This window comes from Meles meles, chromosome 1, assembly GCF_922984935.1.
Source record: "Meles meles chromosome 1, mMelMel3.1 paternal haplotype, whole genome shotgun sequence".
Classification (NCBI taxonomy): Eukaryota; Metazoa; Chordata; class Mammalia; order Carnivora; family Mustelidae; genus Meles; species Meles meles.
Window position 1 is genome coordinate 121,375,851 of NC_060066.1, and position 18,070 is coordinate 121,393,920.

General features: G+C 54.5%; 1 protein-coding gene across 1 annotated transcript in view; it reads right to left on the bottom strand.

Moving 5' to 3' along the window:
- Positions 1-1,987: 1,987 nt before the first annotated feature.
- SLC6A17 (solute carrier family 6 member 17) overlaps positions 1,988-18,070 on the bottom strand; it is a 49,314-nt gene continuing 33,231 nt past the window's right edge. Inside the window, exons 7-12 of the mRNA XM_046025108.1 lie at positions 11,069-11,310; positions 10,632-10,824; positions 9,244-9,436; positions 8,608-8,767; positions 6,805-6,967; positions 1,988-6,378 (exon numbers count right to left, since the gene is read on the bottom strand). Of these exons, the coding sequence (XP_045881064.1) occupies positions 6,010-6,378; positions 6,805-6,967; positions 8,608-8,767; positions 9,244-9,436; positions 10,632-10,824; positions 11,069-11,310 (1,320 nt within the window). The 3' untranslated portion in view covers positions 1,988-6,009. The remainder of the gene's footprint in view (positions 6,379-6,804; positions 6,968-8,607; positions 8,768-9,243; positions 9,437-10,631; positions 10,825-11,068; positions 11,311-18,070) is intronic.

Here is an 18,070-nt window from a genome sequence, read left to right on the forward strand (position 1 = left end):
CTTGCCCCTCCTTTCTTAGTTTCTTTGGGTTTGGGGCTGAAACTGCCCTTTCTGAACGGCTCTGTGAGAATGGCTCATTGCACGGGTGATGGGACCCCCAGAATGAGACAGGCCCCCCTGGACTTACTCCAGTTGCAAAAAGGAAGGAAGCAACTGTTTAATGAGTACTTGTTGTATTCCAGTATGGAAAGAATTCTACACTGTATTCTAGGAGGTGTTCCAGAAGGAGTTTCTTTTTCCCTCACAGCAGTCCCTGCACAGAAGAGATCTGATTGCCATCCTCTGTTTACAGACTAGAAATGGAGGTCCAGAGGCCTGTGGCCTGCCCAGGTTCGCACAGTCAGTGACAAAGCCATGATTCAAACCGAGGCATGCCACCTGCCCCAGGAAAACTCGGGGCAGAATGAGCTGTTCTCAGGTCTTCCCACATGCCTTCCTCCCTGTCTGCCCTGTCTACCCACAGCCCCAGCTCAGACACTCACCTCCCCATCAGAACAAACCTGTTCTGTGCCCCCACTTTTGTGTCTGTAGGTTGATATCACTCCAAGGAGAAAGCTCCCACCCAGATGTCAATGGTTGCAAATCCCTAGCATCCCATGATGGGGCCTGGGACATGGGCTGCCACAAGTTCTGTGGCCCCCCTTTCCCATCGGCAAGAGGGGTCTATATGCCCTCCCGTTAACTCTGGGCAGATACTGTGATCATAGAACACAACAGAAGAGACATTGTGTCATTTTCCAGGCTCTCATCTTAAGAAATGGGCAGCTCCCACTCTTGTCTTTTGAAAGGGCCTCTCTGGACACCCTGAGCCATCACTTAGGAAATCTGGCCACCCAGAGAGGCACTATGCTGGAGAAACCGGGTGTGATACTCTTCTGGGGACAGTCCCGGCTGAGTTCATCGAGATGAATGTGAGTGAGGCTCCCTCAGGCCCTCCAGACCAGCTTCTCTTCAGTTCAACACCGCCGAGGGACCTCGGTTGCCACCAGAAGAGTCACTCAGACAAGCCCTGCCCAAATCTCTTACCCCCAAACCCACGAGATAGAATAAAATGGTTGCTTTAAGCCACTAAGATTTGGGGTAACTTGATATACAGCAATACGCATAATCTCATCCAATTCATTCATTATACCTATTTTACAGACTAGGACATTTAAGCTCAGGGGGGTTAAATAACTTGCCCTAGGTCTCCCGGGAGGCAGGAGGTCCAGCTGCCATTTGAATTTGAACTTGGAGAGTCAGACTCCATAGCTCCTTCACACCCACTGCTTCTTCGTGGATCTATGTGCACCTCCTGTAGGATGGGAGGGTCGACATTTCAACCAAAAACATTCCCTTCAAACAAAGGACTGAATAAGTTTACAAGGAGGAACATTTTCAGCACAGAGACTTTCGGGATTGAGAGGAACAGTGGGGTGATTTGGAGTCTGTGGATGGTGGGGAGAGGTGTTCCCTTCAGAAAACTCAGGACAACAGGACGATTTACTTGTCTTTGTGCATCCATCACTGGCACGTGACCTGTCACCGTGGACGCTTAATACATGCTCGATCAACTGTCAAACTAATCCACAAAGGCAGAAGTGCTCGGAGTTGGAGAGAAGGGTAGAGTCCGAAGATCTGGAGGGAAAGGTTTTCCTGCCATCTGGTGGCTATTTCTGGAATGACACTGTTTTCTTCTAAGGCAGGAGAAGGAATCCGAGGGCTGCTTGGGGGACCTGGCTGTACATGCAGTCCAGGGTGTGTGTCGGGGGGGTGGGGGGTGGGTGGGGGTGGGTGGGGGGTTGGGGGTGGGGGTGGTGGGGGGGGACGGGGAAGGGGGCGGGGACGGAGGAAGGTGAGACAGCAGCATTCCAGACTGGAGTGGGGTGCGGTAGGGGGGGCCTTACCTTCCGCTGAAGTTTGCAAAAGATGAGAATTTACAATGTGACTCCCCGTGACCCCCCGCCATCCCTCTCCTCTCTCCCAGCCCCCAGCTCTTCATCCCTAGGTGGGTTTCCACCTGCGCCCTTCCTTGCAGAGTGACAGGTACCGCTCTTCCTGGAACTAAGGCAGGATTTACCCCCACAAGACCCCACAAGCACCAAGAACCTTTCTCATGTCAAACAGAGCCTCATTCTCCTCCCTTGGGAAAACCTGGAGCACAGAACATCTTCCTCTGAAGCTGTTCATGTGAGATTTTGTGTATGGAGGACTTGGACCCCAAAAAGGCCTGCTACAAGTGTGTGTGTGGTTCAAAACCCAGGATGATTCTTAGGAAAATAAACATGCATCCCTCCTCATTGTCCCCGAACTCCTCAGCCAGCCAGCACCCACAACTCCACCGCAGTCCTCTCTGCCCTATACCACTCACACTTGTCCTCCCGAGCGTCTGTTGGGAACTCTGGCCTTCCCATCCCCTCTACCTGAGCCCGGAGAAGGTCAGAAAGACAGGAAGGGTTTGGTAAGAACAGACACTTTATTGTACACCATGGTGGGGGGGTGGTGAAGAGAGGAAGGAGGGGATCTGGGGGTGACGATGCCTCATCCCCTCCCCTGGGTTCAGTGGTCTTCACCCAGGGCTCTGGCCAGTCACGGGGCACATGGACTTGAACTGTTCTAAACTTGTACCCGAACCAAAAGTGATACCGGCTGTATGTGCTTGGGTCTGTACAAAGCAGTGCTTGGGATGAGGAGGGACCCTGGGCCCTTCTTCCTCACCTCTGGTCATTAGGCTCCAGTGAGCGGGCAGCAGGTCCCCAGTTTCAGGGCCTAAAGGATGTTTCAGGAGTCAGGTGTGTTCTAACCTGTAGTCTCTCCTCTTTTCCACCATGGGAGTACTGTGGTGGGGGGAGGGGGATGCAGCTGTGAGGAGGGGCTGGAGGGGAGCCCCTGCCCATAATACTGTAGGCCTGCTCAGGGCCCGGCACCATGCAGCTTCCAGCCCCCAGCCCGAGCTGATGGCAGGTGACTCAGGAAGCCTTCTCCCTGCACTAAGAGAGTGCAAGTCCCCTCAGATTTATTGCTGGAGGGCTGAGGCCCACCCCGCTGGTATCAGCTAGAATGCCCTCCCTGTCCATCCCCATCTGGATCTCGGGCTTCACAAGCTGCCTCAGTGGAGAGGGCTCCCTGAGCAAGAAGCTGGTGACTGGGGCCAGAGGACAGGAAGGGGCAGGGACCAGGGCACTCTTCCAGGCCCACCCCGCCCTGCCCTGAGCCCGCTGTCCCCTGTGGGCACTGCTTGGACAGCACCAAAACCAGTAAGGGATGGGGACCCTGCACAGGAGTGTGGGGGCCTGCCCCTCTCTGGCCCCTTCCTGCTCCTCCGGGGCATCTGGGGAGGGATCACACCTCATCAGATGCCCCACCTGTTCTTGACTCCCCCACAGGCATCGCCTCACTCCCAGCTGCCCTGAGGACTGAGGAGAGAAGTGTGCATCAGAAGCTCAGGGGAAGGGCAGCTGTTCCTTTCAGAACTCTCTCAGAACCGTCTCAAGGACAAACGCAGGACAGAGGCGCTGTGAGCTGCTCTCCTGGGGTGTCACCGCCTCAAGAAACCCAATGTTTTTCCTCAGGATGAAGAGCTCATGAGTCCAGGAGGAACAGGGAGAGGTTAGCTAGAAAACAGATTTAGGGGCTCTTCAGCCCAGAGCCCCTCCTTCCCTGCTTCTGGAAAGCCCTGTGGTGTGAAGGCAATGAGTCCCCAGCACGAAACACCCGCCTTTCCCCACAGCACCCTGCCCCGAGGCCTTGCCTGACAGAGCTGGGAGGAGAAGGAGGCAGGGGGAGGGCAGTGTGGTCTTCAGGAACGTGGTGAACCCTGGGAATCACAAATCACCCTACACGCACCCACACCCACGTATGCGCACACGCCGCACACACACACACGCGCACGCGCCAAGCTCCAGGCCCTATGTCTAACACAGCGGAGACACAGCCAGGACAGGGCCTGGCCTACGGCAGAAGGCTGCAAGCACTACCCAGCTCTTGCGATCCAAGCAGACCGCCCAGCTCCGTCGCCCTGATGCAGGCTGGCGGGCTGGGGCCTGGCCCTGCCACACGCTACAAAATTAAAAATATATCAAATATACAATGAAAATAGATCTGTACAGCACTGAGGATGAAAATAGTCCACGAGCCACGGCAGAATATGGGGTTTGTCAGTTAACCGCATTTACACCCACGTGTACAGATTGAATATACAATAGAAATAGACTAGAAGAGTATATATAGTACAGTGTCTCTCCCGGGGCCTTGCTTTTCCTGTTGCTAAGTCTGCCGGGATTAGGCATGGGACCAGGCAGGAGACGTTAGGTGAGGGTGCCTCAGGCGGGATGTTGTCCCCCAAAGCCTCATGTCTTTGGGGAGACGTGGGTCTTCTTCTCCCCTCACACTCCAAAAGGACGGGTATGGCTGGAGGGCTGGAAATGGGAGTAGTTGTGGGGGAGGGATGAGTCAAGGAAATGGCAGGGTGGGAGGAAGGACCCCCAGGGAAGGTGGGGGTGGACCAAGGGGCTAAGAGATGAAGGAGGGAACCCTGGGTCTTGTCCTTCCCTCCCTGTGCTGAGAACACGAGAATTCAGGACCTTCCGTGAAGGTGCCCAGACCTAGCACTGTGGCCTGCAGCCACTCCACCCACCATGGCGCTCACAGATGGGGTTGGGTCATCCTGGCCTGCCTGCGTGCCATCCATCCACAGCTGCGCATCATGCATGCGTCCCTCCACCGGGCCATCCGTCGCTCTACAGACACGATTCGCCAGCCAGGCTCTGATCCTCCCAGCCTGCGCTCTGAGGGCAGCTCTCTTCCCGGGGAAGCCTCACGTCAGGGTGGGTGGGGTTCTGGGGGCGCTGGGCCCCAGAACAGAGACCCAGCCCTTCCCTTCGGCAGCCTCTAGTGTCCACAGCATTGTCTGCGCCCTCCCCACCATGGGCTGGGCATCTGGGGGAAGGTTCCCAAGGTTATTTGCACAAGACGGGCACACCGCACGCAAGGAGAATAAGCGGCAGCCCAAAGGGGCAGTGAAATTATCCATCTTTCCCCAGGTGTGAGGTTTCCTGGGTATGAGCCCCTGAGCTCCAGGGACCCCCATTCCAGGAAAGAAGCTGCCATAAGCGAGGAAGTTGGGTCCCAGGTAAGGGAATGTGCTTCACAATTGTGCTCCAAACTGTCTGAATTGTGCTGTGAACCATCAGGTGTGCTCTGGAAACCTCTGTGTACCGTCCCCTCCTCTCTCGAGGAAAGAGGTACAGGCCACGACTGTGGGCTCCCGGGTGGGGACAGAGAGGGCACGCAAAGCCCGAGTGGAGGTGGGGAAGGGTCCCGAGCAATCATCACCCTCCCAGGCAGGATGTGACAGGACACACCCTGCCCCAGGCAGGGCCAAGGACATGGAGATCCCACCCAGAGCCTCAGGCTGAGGGGGCCCCCATGACTAGCCCCCTTCCACTGCCAAGGCTGGCGCTCAAGGCAGAGTGTGCCATCTGCCTCGCAAAACAGAACTTGGGGACTTCTACAAGATTCCATCCCAAGGCTGAGCCCTGAGTCCTGGCACAGTTGTCCCGTCCCCAGTCTTATATCAGCCCCTGGGATGCATCACCCCTAGGATAAATCAGTCAGCATCCTACCCCACCAGGTGCTTCTCATCAGCACAGAGGGATGGCCAGGACCTAAGATCTACAGGTGCCAGGTTACAGAGAGAGAGAAGGTGTGGGGCGCAACCCCTACAACAGCCACTTGCCATCTCTCCTGTGCTGGGAATCAGGGCTTCTGGACTGTTCGAGTTAGTCAGCTGCAGTTTGGTGAGAGGATCTCAGGAGGTTAGACGAGTTGGGAGCCTGCACTGGGAACAGAGTCTTTCCCAGCCCCTGCTCAGGTGTAGGGGGAAGCTGGCTGGGACTGGGGTGGGGGATGAGGCAGGGCAGACCCCCTCTCCTTGGTCAGAGGGTCTGGCCTAAGAAGACAGGCCAGGTTGGGACGAGTGGGCTGGATGGGCGTGGTGGGGAGATGCAGGCAGGGGGTAGGGGGCGGTGGTCACAGCTCCGACTCAGGGGTGCCGGCCAGGAGGTAGCTGCTTCCATAGCGTCCATTGGGGTTCCCGCTGGTCTCCAGGGGGGACGTGCTGCCAGGCCCCAGGTAGGAGCGGTGGGTGGGCATGGGGGATGGCGCCTCACTGGGCACCTTGCTGAGGATGAAGCGGGTCTCATCGTTCTCCTCCAGGTTGGAGATGTCTTTCATCATGCGGCCTTTCTTATAGGACACGGAGAGGGTGTTGGAGCCATCGGAGAGCAGGTGGAAGTGCCGCAGGACGAACACCACAGGGATGGGCAGGGTCGCCACGACGATGAGGGTTATCAGGAGCGCCATGGCCCAATTGGGGAAGTACAGGTAGCGTTCGGCTGCCTGGTGGGGGGGCGGGGATGAGGACTGTGAAGAGCTCACCCTCCGGGACCTCCAGGCGGGTCTCTTACTGCCCTCTCCCACCCCACCCCTTGCCATCCTGGCCAGGCAGCGGCAGAGATGGAGGCCCTCACTGTCGCTCTTTGAGTTAGCTGGTCCCTTTGGTTAAGGGCCCGAGCTCCCCTAGGTCTCAGTTTCTACATCTGTAAAATGGGTGGGTGATTCTGCTCCACAGACATGGAGAGAGAACACGGGTGAAACCTGGACGAGTGTGTCAACCTTTCTGAGCCTCGGTCTCCCCATGTGTGCTAGGGGATAGTGTAAAGACAGAGGTCCTGGCAGGGCCTGGCACACAGCAGCTACCCTCTGAAGATTCATCTCTATTGCCTGTTGTATTAAAGTGACCCTGGGGTTTCAGGTCCCCCTCACCTCCTCCTTGATCCAGGCACTGTACCCTGGGGGCGTGACCCCCAGCTGGATGATGCTGGCCGTGGTGAGCACAGCCATACACAGTGGTGACACGAACTTCCACATGTAGAAATAGAAGCGATAGGGTCGGAAGCCCAGCATCTCCGTTAGTTCCTGCATGAACCTGCCAGGAACAGAGGGCCCAGGATTGGCATCCCCACTGCGCCTGCGCATTCCCCCACAACCGCCTCCTCCAGGAAACGTTTACTGACCAATCCCTCCCTCCCAGGCTCTTCCATTCCTCACATCCGGGGATCCCAGTTTATTATTTGGTGGCCCAGCTGGCCTCTGGGCAGGCTCTGGTGTCGCCTGCTAACCTCCTCTGAATACCTCACGTCACACCGCACCCAGGGATATGGTATAATCCGCGGGACATGCCGGGCAGCGGGGCAGGCACCTGAGGACCTCTGCGGACACCATGCGCCCCGCCCCATTCACACTGGCCTGGGCCTGGTCTCCCCCTGCTGGAAAGAAGGTGAAGTGCACTTCCGTAGAGTCCAGAGGCCCTGACTTGGGGGTTTCTAATCTCTGGGTCTGCGGGTGGGATGACCATAGCCGCACGCTGTGTATATGAATGTCATAAGAAAAAAATCATCTCTACTTGGATAACACCTAACTGAAACCTTGCGTTTCTTTCTACTGTAAATGCAAACAACCACAGCGGTATTAGCCTTATCTGAGGCTTTGTCACCAGCTGATTAAACGACATTTATCTCCCTATCACATTACAACTGAACCTACCTACAAACGTTATTTATATTCACCACTATTTCACAATTACCATTATTATTACCCTAGAGAAATCTTCTGACTTAATGCAGTAAAAATAACACATATACATGAAAAAAACTGCACATACATTACTATACCAGATTTCAAACAGTATTTTTGCTATTTTTCAACTTAACTCGTTTCCTATAGAATCCTATCTATTTTATTTTGTCCACCTAAAAATAAAATTCTGAGAAGGTGTGCAGTGTCTTCACCAGACAGCAGAAGAGTCAGCCCTGGGAGCCATGGCTGCTCCTGACCCACCATTGGACCCCACCTGCGTTCTTGTAGGAAGGAAATGACTGTAGCCAAGGCCATGAGAGAGCCTGATTCTGAGACCTGGTCCAGACATCAGGGGAGCCCCCGGCCTTGCAGAAGGAGTGGGAGGGGCCTAACCCTGGGGCTTCCCAGGCTCACAGATTTGTTAAATAAGGAAGGAGGCCAGGGGTTGATGGGGAGTGTGGCTCTGCCCTAGGCTCAGGCCACGAGACCCAATCCTTCCTTACTCCTGACTTCTCTGACCCTACCTCACCCCACACCTCCGGCCCTAACCACACCTCATCACACACCCCTAAGTCGATCACCTGAAAACTGCCTCGGGCTACTGAAGTTCCAGAATTCTTTGAGGGTGGAGCCCTCTTAGATACCCACTAAGTGCTCAACAAAGTTAACAAAACTGAAGAGTTTTGGGTCTCAGGTAAGGGGGCTATGGTAATTTAAGGCAGTTTAGGGCGATGGCAGGACCTGAACCCAGGAGACTCACATGCTCAGCCTGGCTCTGCTTCTCACCAGCCACATGGCCCTGAGCAGTCATGTCCTCTCTCTGGGTCTCAGTTTCCCTGATGATCTCTGAGGGCACTCTCAGCTCTGACATTCTGTCTCTGTGATCTCCTGTCCCACTCAGAAGCAGCCCGGGGGAACATAGCACTCTCCAGAGGGTCAGAAGAGGACAGACCCCTCCTCCCATCCCACCATTCCCTGTGGCCCCCTTACTTCTTGGTTCCATAGATCCAGGCCACGGCGATGTTCTCAAGGATGACGATGACGGTCAGCGGCAGGGTGGCCGAGTAGTCATCAAACATAGTGACAAAGTAGTTTCCGGAGCGCTGGACGAACAACAGCCCCACGAAGAATGCAAAGACACAGCAGCCCACTACAGAGAGCCGGGAGGCCGGTGTGGGGGCACAGGCGCAGGGTAGGTGGGGCCCGGGGATTTAGGGGGGCACCCAGGCCCCTCCCTTCCCACCCCTCCTCCCTGAAGGCCTTCAAGGGGGGAGGGATCCAGTGCTGGGGTTCTGAGCTCCCACTCCTTTAGGAGAGATGGATCAGGTGCAGGCTGGCATGGGGAAGGACACCCCTGCCCAAGAGGATTCAGCAGGCCCTCAGAGAGAGGGGCAAATGACCCGAGGAAGAGGCCACCCCCAGCTCAGGCTGGGTCCAGATTCCCAGACAGCCTTCTCCTGGCTCTTGAGCGCTCTTCTCTGGGAGGCAAGCCAGGCTCCAACTGCATCCCAGTGAGGGCAGCGGGGAGCCTTCTCAGCATGGAGTCTGTCTAAGTCAGAGGCCTGTCCTGTTTGTCGTCCCTGAGGGCAGCCCACCGGGCCAGCAGGGGCTGCCAGGAGGAGTTACCTGTGAACATCTCTTTGGGCACCTTGAAGGTGTCGATGATGGGCGTGGTGATGCCAGCCATGGTCCCAATCATACTGCCCAGGCCCAGGTTGATAAGCATCAGGAAGAACATGACAGACCAGAACGGGGAGGCAGGGAAGTGCGTCATGGCCTCGGTGAAGGCGATGAAGGCCAGCCCTGTGCCCTGCACGGACTGAGGGTGGGGCACGGGGCGAGGACTCAGTGAGGTCCATGCCACTCCTGGAAGCCCCTTGCCCTCTTATCTTTGCCCCCGGAGCTTTAAGAATAACTCTTCCCTCTTTCACAGGAATCTGTACCCTCGCCTAAATCCTCGTCTTTCCGCTAGTGGGTCTCAAACTTGGGTGAGTATCAGAATCCACCCTACCCCAGGGAGTAAGATACCAATTTAGAAGTTCACCTGTGGGATCTGGAAGCTACCCCTTGTACAGGGACCCCAGGTGATTCAGATGGAGATGCTCACATTTAGAAATAACACCCCGCTTGAGACCTTCCTCCTCTAGAAAGTCTTCCCTGATTGCTCCAGACACAACTACGGGAGCTCCCATCCCTGAGTTCCAAACTTTCATAGAGTGGGCTCAGCCCCAGCTGCCTAATGGGACCACACTGAAGCCTTTAGAACACCAATGCCTGGGTCTCACCCTGGAGAAAGCGCTTTGATAGGTCTGGGGGAAGAGCTTGTATCTGGGTTTTATTAAGTCCCCAGGTGTCTCTGATGGGTAGCCGAGAGAGAGCCACTGTGTTAAAGTTTGGGCCCCTGCTCGTGGGGCAAGTGACCACACACTGCCCACTGACGTCACTTCTCTGTTGTCCTGTAAGGACCCGTGAGGTGAGGGAACACCTCCCCCAACCGTATGAGTGTGTCGTTCTTGTCATTTGGCTCTTATCGAGGTCCTACTGTATAAGAAAATGTCTACCATCCCAGTATCCATAGCACTGACCTGAGGGCCAAAGAAGGAGAGATGGCAGAGGGTAAACACTAATGAAAATGCTTATTTTCTGTGAGCCATGTACAAAGCATGGTCACAAAGACATTACAGACAGCAGTGACTCTCCTCCCCCCACTCAGAAACCCATTCGATGAATCTGAACGCCATTCTGTACAATTCCTGGGATTTCAATGACAGGTGTGTCTGCCTCATCTCCTCCTCGAGACAGCCTACCTCGGGGCAGGGGTTTAGCTGATCCCTTTCCTCTCTCCCTCCCTGTATCCCTAGTCCGTCCTTGTTTCTCAAGCAAGTGAACGCGTCCCGGGCAGCCTTCTGAGGCCTGCTTGAGAGCTCCGGCCACCCGAGTCCCAGCTCTAGGTCCCATGTTCCCACATCTGCCTTCCTGCCCACCCCAGCCGGGAAAGGCAGCCTGTCCCACACCTTGTCCAGCTCGTCCTCCAGGAGGCAGGGGTCGAGGCCCAGGGAGGCGAAACGGTCCTCCTTCACGGCCCTGATGACTTTGTACATCTCCGTGTAGTCCTTGGCAGTCAGGTGCGAGAAGTTGACGTGGGGCGGGATGAGGTCCCTGCTCAGGACGTTGGTATGGAGGTACCCTAGGATTTTCTCGGCATTCCTGTGGCACAAAGCAGAGAGGGACAGGTAAAAAGGCGGGGGTGGGCATGGTCCTGGAGGCACCTCCCAGGCACCCAGGCAGGAACCCCCAGAGGCCATCGCGGGAGACACTTCTGAGCCTGAGCCTGACTGGGATCCAGAGCCGGGGACAGAGAGAGCTCCACCCCCGGGGGGACAGGGACTCTGCGTCTGTGGCCCGCCCGCCCCGCCTGGGTAAGACGGACAGGAGGAGAGAGGCCACCTACTCGACCACACACTTCTCGTTCATGATGTTGGCCTTGAAGCCCAGCACGGCAAACACCACAAGCGTGGCCAGCACCGAGGTGAAGAAGTTAATGAAGGACACCAGCGCGGCGTCGAAGTGGCAGTTGTTGTCTTGCTTGTTGTAGCTAGAGAAGGCGATGACGCCCCCGAAGCCCAGACCCAGGGCGAAGAAGACCTGGGTGGCCGCCTCCCTCCACACCTGGGGATCCAGCATCTTGTCCAGCTGTGGGGGGGAGGACCAGAGACACACAGATAACGGTTTCCCGCCACACCCCTTTCCGCATGGCAGAGTGGGAAAGCCGGGGCTGCGTGAACTTGGCCATCCTCCACGTTCCTTTGAGCTTTGGTTTCCCCATGTGCAGAACACCGATAATGGGAGTATCGACTTCAGAGCATGGTTGTGAGGCTTAAGATCAAATAAATGCTATGTGCTTACTCAGTAACTTCTCAGTCAATTTTAACTGCCATCTTTGCTTACCATGGAGCTATTATACTGAGGAATAATTTCAGGGCCATTAGGTATGACACCTGGTGCACAACTCCAGGGAGTGCCGTTCACTTGAATGGTGCCTCCTAGAGTTGTGCAGTGTACAGCCTGCACAACGGTACCAGAGCACTAAGAACACCAATATTTCCCTGATACCTCCCCTCCACTTCAAACCATGAGAAAGGACACCAACTTCCCCTGACCTGACCTCCCTTTCCCCGGGGGAGGGGGGAAAAGAATAATGTTCATTCATACACATTGACATACTCTAGGTCACAAAAGTCCCCTTCCCCTTTCCCACCCACCCAACTTGAAACACAGAACCCAGATACTTCTGGAGAGGGGAAGCCCCCGCCTAACCCTCTATGTGTCCTCAGACCTGACAGAACCCTGAACCACACCAGCATGTAGAGAGCAGGGGACAATTCTGAAAGTGCTTTTAGTATCCATTTTCCTTTTGCTGTTTGCTCCTCAAAGCAGGGACCATGGCTTGGACCCAGCACAGAGCTGTCCAGTCAGACAGACCCAGGTCTAAACCTGACTCCCATCTTTAAATAGCCGACAAGGCTTAGGAAAATGACAGTGCCTATTTTATGAGGCTCAGTTTTCCCATCTGAAAAATGGGAAAATAATAATACCACGTCCCTCCCACAGTGATTGTGAGGATCAGATGTGGCAGCAACAAGTAAACCCAGCACATAAATAGCAAAATGAATCCTGCCGAAGTTCCTCTGACCTAGTCGGGACAGGTTTCTTTGATGAGGAGCGGAATTATTATTCACATTTCGAGAAAGAGTGAACAGAGACCCCCAAGGTGGAAATTCCTTGCTCCCAGTGACAGAGCTGGTTGCTGGGACAGAGGAGTTGCTCAAGCACAGGTGGTCTGATGTGGCCCACGACACCATCTTATACCATCCCCTGATGCCTCTACTCCTCTGAGCATTGTCCCTTGACCTCTGCAGCTGAGGTCCACCCGAGTGACAGACCAGGTGAGGAGGCGCTAGACAGCTTGCCATCCCTGCAGGCACCAGCCCTACCGGGTCTTGGCCTACCTCCCCTTGCTGAGTGCCCGAGGCTCAGTCTTTCCTCGTGTGTGCACTGAGGCATTGGTCTTGAAGCTCTGTTACAACCCTAACATCCACAACAGAGACCTACCCACCTGCCTCCTCAGCAGCTCCCTGGGTCTATGTGAGCACCTGGAGTCCCTCCACTAGCTGAGAGGGTGTTGCCAAGCTTGGGGGGGGGTTGCTGCTGGGGGAGGCGCTGCAGGCTGACAGAGAAGAGGAGGACAATGGTAGCAGAGACTTTAGGATCAGTATGCCAATGGAGCCTTGGCCCACAAGCATGTGTGCTCTAGGGGAGATTAGGTCCCCCATCTCACACAAAATAAAGTCATCTCTGGTCCACCAAGAAAGCCCAGAAGCCAGGCTTTAAGGAGCTACGAGGTCCCGACATCCATGAGCAGGTGACACTCCCCCCTGTCCCTCCCACTCTCTGCAGCCTCAGTAGTACCGTGTGGCCTCCCTGTGACTATGACTCATCCATGCAACACTGAGCACCTGCTGTGGGTCAGGCCCGGGGCTAGGTGATGGGGAGCCATGGAGAGCAAGCACAGGCAAGGTCCAGCTCCTATGGAGAGAGACAGCCATTGTCAAGTGACTCTGCAAACAGATGCTGAGTTGCAAGTAGGACAGGGGCCATGCAGGCCAGGTATCCAATGTTCAGAGAGCCTGTAGAAGGGGGCCTTGAGCCAGGCAGGAAGGCCGGGCAGGCTTCCCCAGGACGAGGGGATCCTTGAGTGACATCTGAGAGATATGAAAGCAAGGTAAGAGGGGAGGAAAAGCATACCAGCAGAGGGAACAGTGTGTGCAGAGACTTGGAGTCAAGGCGGAAAGAGGAGGGCATGTGAAAGTTAGGGGAAGAGACCAGGCTGCTTGAAGCTGCAAGGACAAGGCAGTAGAGGTAGAGGTGAGGCAGGGGGTCAGGGGCAGAGGAGTCCGATCAGAGGTCCTATGGGGATCCTAAGTGGAGGAATCCTAAGAAAGCACTTAATATGGGAAACCACTAAGGGATGGGGTGGAGGAAGGAAGCAACCAAGCCGTCCTTAGCCACGGACTGAAGATGGAGGGGTGCTGGAGGGTCAGATGCCAAGGGGACAGCCACGCTTCTGGCCCGCGTACCTGGCAGGGTGCAGACAGAGTCCGAGAAGAAGGGAAAGATCTTGATGGGGTTGGAACAGGGCAGAACAAGGCATTCGCTGAAGAAATGTTGAATGTAATGTGTCTTTACGCTATCTAAGAGGAGATGTCTAGTGGGCAGGCAGACGAGTGGGTCTGATGGCCAGAGAGAGGCTGAGCCAGAGATATAACCTGGGAGCAGCAGGTGTGCCGGGAGGAACCCCAACTGTGGAGTCGTGAGAAGAGGCAAGCCAGGCAACAACTCCAGGTTCAGTGCAACAAAGACGGTCTCCCAAGGGAGGGAGAGGAGGTAGAGCAGGCCAGACAGGAGGAGGAGCAAGAGAGGGCTGGATCCAGAGGCCACAGGAAGAAAGCAGGGCTGGGAGGGGGAGGAGCCCATGCTACCCAGAGAAACATACCAGGGTGAGCCAGTCCCTGGTGGGCTGGGACGGAGCCAATGGGGCCAGAGTCAGGTGGGAGCCGGGAGAGCTGAGAAGCAGAGGGGAAGAAATGAAGGTAAGGTGGATAATCAACTCCTTGGAAAGCTCATCTTGGAATAGGAGGAGAAAGACAGCAGGTTCAGGCGGAGGCTATGAAATCAGTGAATTGATTTTTTTATCTGTTGTCTCGTTTTTGTCTTTAATGCAGTGACTTGATGATAGGTCACTATCATCAAAGGCGGATAGAGGGCAGGGGATCTAGAGGGGTGCGGAGCTGTCTTCCCTCGGAGACCCTGGAGCTGCTCACGGAGGGACCAAGACGAGAGAATGGGATGCGGCAGGCAGGTACAGACCGGTTTTGGATGTTCCAGGTCTGTGAGCGAGTTTCTGTCTCGGCAGTTCCAGTTCACCCCGGAAAGCAGGAGGCCAAATCATCTGTTTGGAGTGAGGTCAGGACATGCAGACAGGTGGAAGAGGTTGAAAACGGTCACAGCGAAGCAGGGAGAATGAGATGCCAGGGAAATGGGGTAGGGTTAGCCCACATTGTTGAGGGGTCCATGTGCTCGAAATGGCATCTTTACAAAAGTAGGACAGGCCCACATTTCCTTATCTAAAAGCCCTGAGGCCAGACTGGTTGTGGAATTTGGGCTCTTGTTCCTAATTCTATTTTAGAAAGGTAATGTGGTGCGTATGCCGCATAATTACATAACCCCCCCGGCGGGGTCTGGGGCCGCACCCCATAATCAAACACATCAGTATTTCTGCAGCAGAATATGAATATTCACACCAAGCGAATCAATAAAGACTATAAATAGCCTCACATCTGTTCAGGTCACTTTGCCACCAAACGAGTTCCAGGAGAAAGAAAAAACAACTTTTGTTTTTCGGGGCTATTTGGATTTTGGCATTGTGAGTAAGGACACGAGGGCCTATACAGAAATTCGAAGATTATTTTTAAAAGAACAAAGTCATCATTGTCCCACTGGGAAAGGCCTCAGTATCTCCCCTCTCCTGGGTGGGTTCTTAAATGATCCTCCCAGAAAGTTCTGGAAATTACTTGCACCTGGAGGGCAGTGATGCTCACAAATGTCAGTCATGTCAGTTTTACCAATTGGCTGGAACCTGGGCACCTCCCTCGGGCTAGAAACCTAGACCTAAAAGCTAGACTCTGGGTGGTCCGGTGAGTTCCAAGCAGGAGGAAGCACAAGATTTTGTAAGAGAGGGTAGATTGAGAGGGACACAGCCCTGGTCATCCCCCTTGCATAGGGAAACATCCTTGATGGTTGTGTCTGCGGGAAAATCTTTTCCCACTCTTTGTCCCTGTCTCTAAAGGCAGTGAATTTACTCTTCGAAAGCACAACAGTCTCCTACCTCTAGCCTTTGCCCAGGCTGTTCCCTCTGCCTGGAATTCCCTTCCTCCTACTCACATTGTGGTGAAACTCCCATTTATTTCTCAAAACCCAGCACAAATATCATGTCCTCCCTGAAGCCTTTCCTGATGCCTCTGGCAGAGGTCGTCCTGGTCGTTGGGCTCTTGCCGCTCTGGTCCACACCTGCATCTCAGGTTCAGAGGTCTGCCTTCTTTTCAACACTTTGTGTTTCTGAGGGGCGGAGCCCATCTCCTGTTCGTCTTTGTGTAAGCAGTGTCTGGTACACAAAAGACAAGGAAAAGAGTGGGGGGCAAGAGAGACAAGGCTGTCTCCTCGAGCTGAGCGGAACGGGAAGGACCAAACCAGGCGCTGTGAAATTGTCCTGGCCTTTTTGTATGAGGATGCAGGCTTCTAGGACAAGAAGATCCTTATGGCTTTAAATTTCTGCTTTTTAAAGCATGGCTATTTTAATGTTGGCTTCCTTTCCTTTTCTCTTGCTTTCCTACCTCCCCCTTCCCCGCCCCCCTCCTCCTCTTCTTCATCTCCTTCTGGTGATTATTTCATTTTTCATCTATATCAATCATTATTAAAGTTTTTACAGAAGGATCTGGCTCATCTGTGACCCAGACATGTCATTGTTAGGATTTTTATCACTTCCTGAAGCTAAAAATAAGACATGGGTGAACTCCTAGGCCCAGCCACTGCTCAGGGCCAACCTCCATCAACATCGCCAGCACCCCTAGGAAGGCTGCCATAATCAGACTGCATCATCTGAGCTCACCCTCCAACATGGGGGACAGAATCCCTAAGGACAGGGTAGGAATACCTTACATAATGTCATGATTTGGAATAGGAATAAAAATTATTTGTATGTTAAGACTGTATTTACTGATCTTTCCTCATTTTTAAAAATTACAGAACAGTTACTATAAAATGCACAAAAGTGGAGAGGATAGTATAATGAACCCACATGTACCCATCACTCATTTTCAACAACAACCAACATAGGGCCAATCTGGTCTCCTCTGTACCCCCAACCCCCAGCCCTAGATTATTTTGAGGAAAATCGGTGGATCCAAATCTACTATTAATGAGGCCCCAGGAAAGAACTTGACAGTGCCAAAATTTGACCTTCGAGGAGAAAAGTGCCCCATGTGAGCCTGGGCACCCCTCTCAATGAGGCTTGGAGGGGCTCTCTTGCTGTTGGAGATGACCAGATCTCCATGTTCATCTGAGGGTAAAGTGAGTCAGTCACCTTTAGGATTCAATGCCTGTCGTAGTTTGAATTTAAAGGGGCTCTATCAGAATTTCTGAGATGTTAGTACATAATTCCAACAAGGTCCTAGGGGCGCCTGGGTGGCTCAGTTCATTAAGTGTCTGCCTTTAGCTCAGGTCATGATCTCAGAGTCCTGGGATTGAGTCCCGAATCAGGCTCCCTGCTCAGTGGGAAGTCTGCTTCTCCCTCTCCCCTCTGCTCTTGCTCTTTCTCTCAAATAAAAAATGAAAAGAAAACAAAGGGGATCTATGAGGATTTCTGGGGTGCTGGTACATAATTCTAACAAGGTCCTGATTGTAGTGTCCAAGAGGCTGAACTCATGGCCAGACCTCAGGAAGCTCAATGTCCTTGCCAAACGTCAGGATGTGACTGCAAGAGGAGAGGTGGGAAACGGGCTCTCCCCACCAAAGACAAGGATTGCACCCTCCTCAGTGTTGAGCGGGAAGAGCAGGGGGTGGGGGGCAGATGCCCTGAAACACAGCAAGGGCTTCCTGCCACCTCCTTGGCACAACGGCTGAGTCACTTCCTCACACAGAGAACAAGGTGTTTCACGCACTTGACTCAGCGGCACGAAGATGCTTTCGGAATCCACAAGCAGCTCCTCAGCTCCTGGCTTGACCGGGTGCGTGACCAGAGCTCACACCCTTGCTTCTCAGCCCTGCCGGGCCCCTACCGGTGTGCGAGACTCCAGATGGCACTGGGACACCAGGTTCCCACCACCCAAGAACAGAGAGAATAATAATCACTAAGGCTTCCCATGCACTCTCTGCACACCGGGAACAGCCCTCCATGCCCTCCCAAGAAGGCTGTCAGGGAACGGCCACAGTTTGCCCCATCTCGCAGCTGAGGAAAACGGAGTGAGTTCCCCAGGGATCTTGCCCTCGGACCACGGAGTGATGAGCTGGGACCGGAACCAGGCTGTCTGGCTCTAGAACCCACCCTCTGGCAACAAGCTTGGCCTGTTTTGGTCATCCTTTCTAGAAGCCCTCCTCTACTCATGGGGGTCAAGGTCACTGCCTTCTGCCCGTGGGCCTTCAGTGCCTCCCGTCCACACCGGAGATGTCCACCACCCTGCTCCAAGCTCAACACTACCTCATAGTGCCGAGTTGGGGACCCACAGAGTTCTAGGGCTTCTGGAACTCACAGTCCATCATCCCTCAAATCCCCTGTCTCCACACCCTTCCCTGGATGGTCCTCCTTGCTCTGACGTGGTGGTTCTCCAGCCTGGCTGCA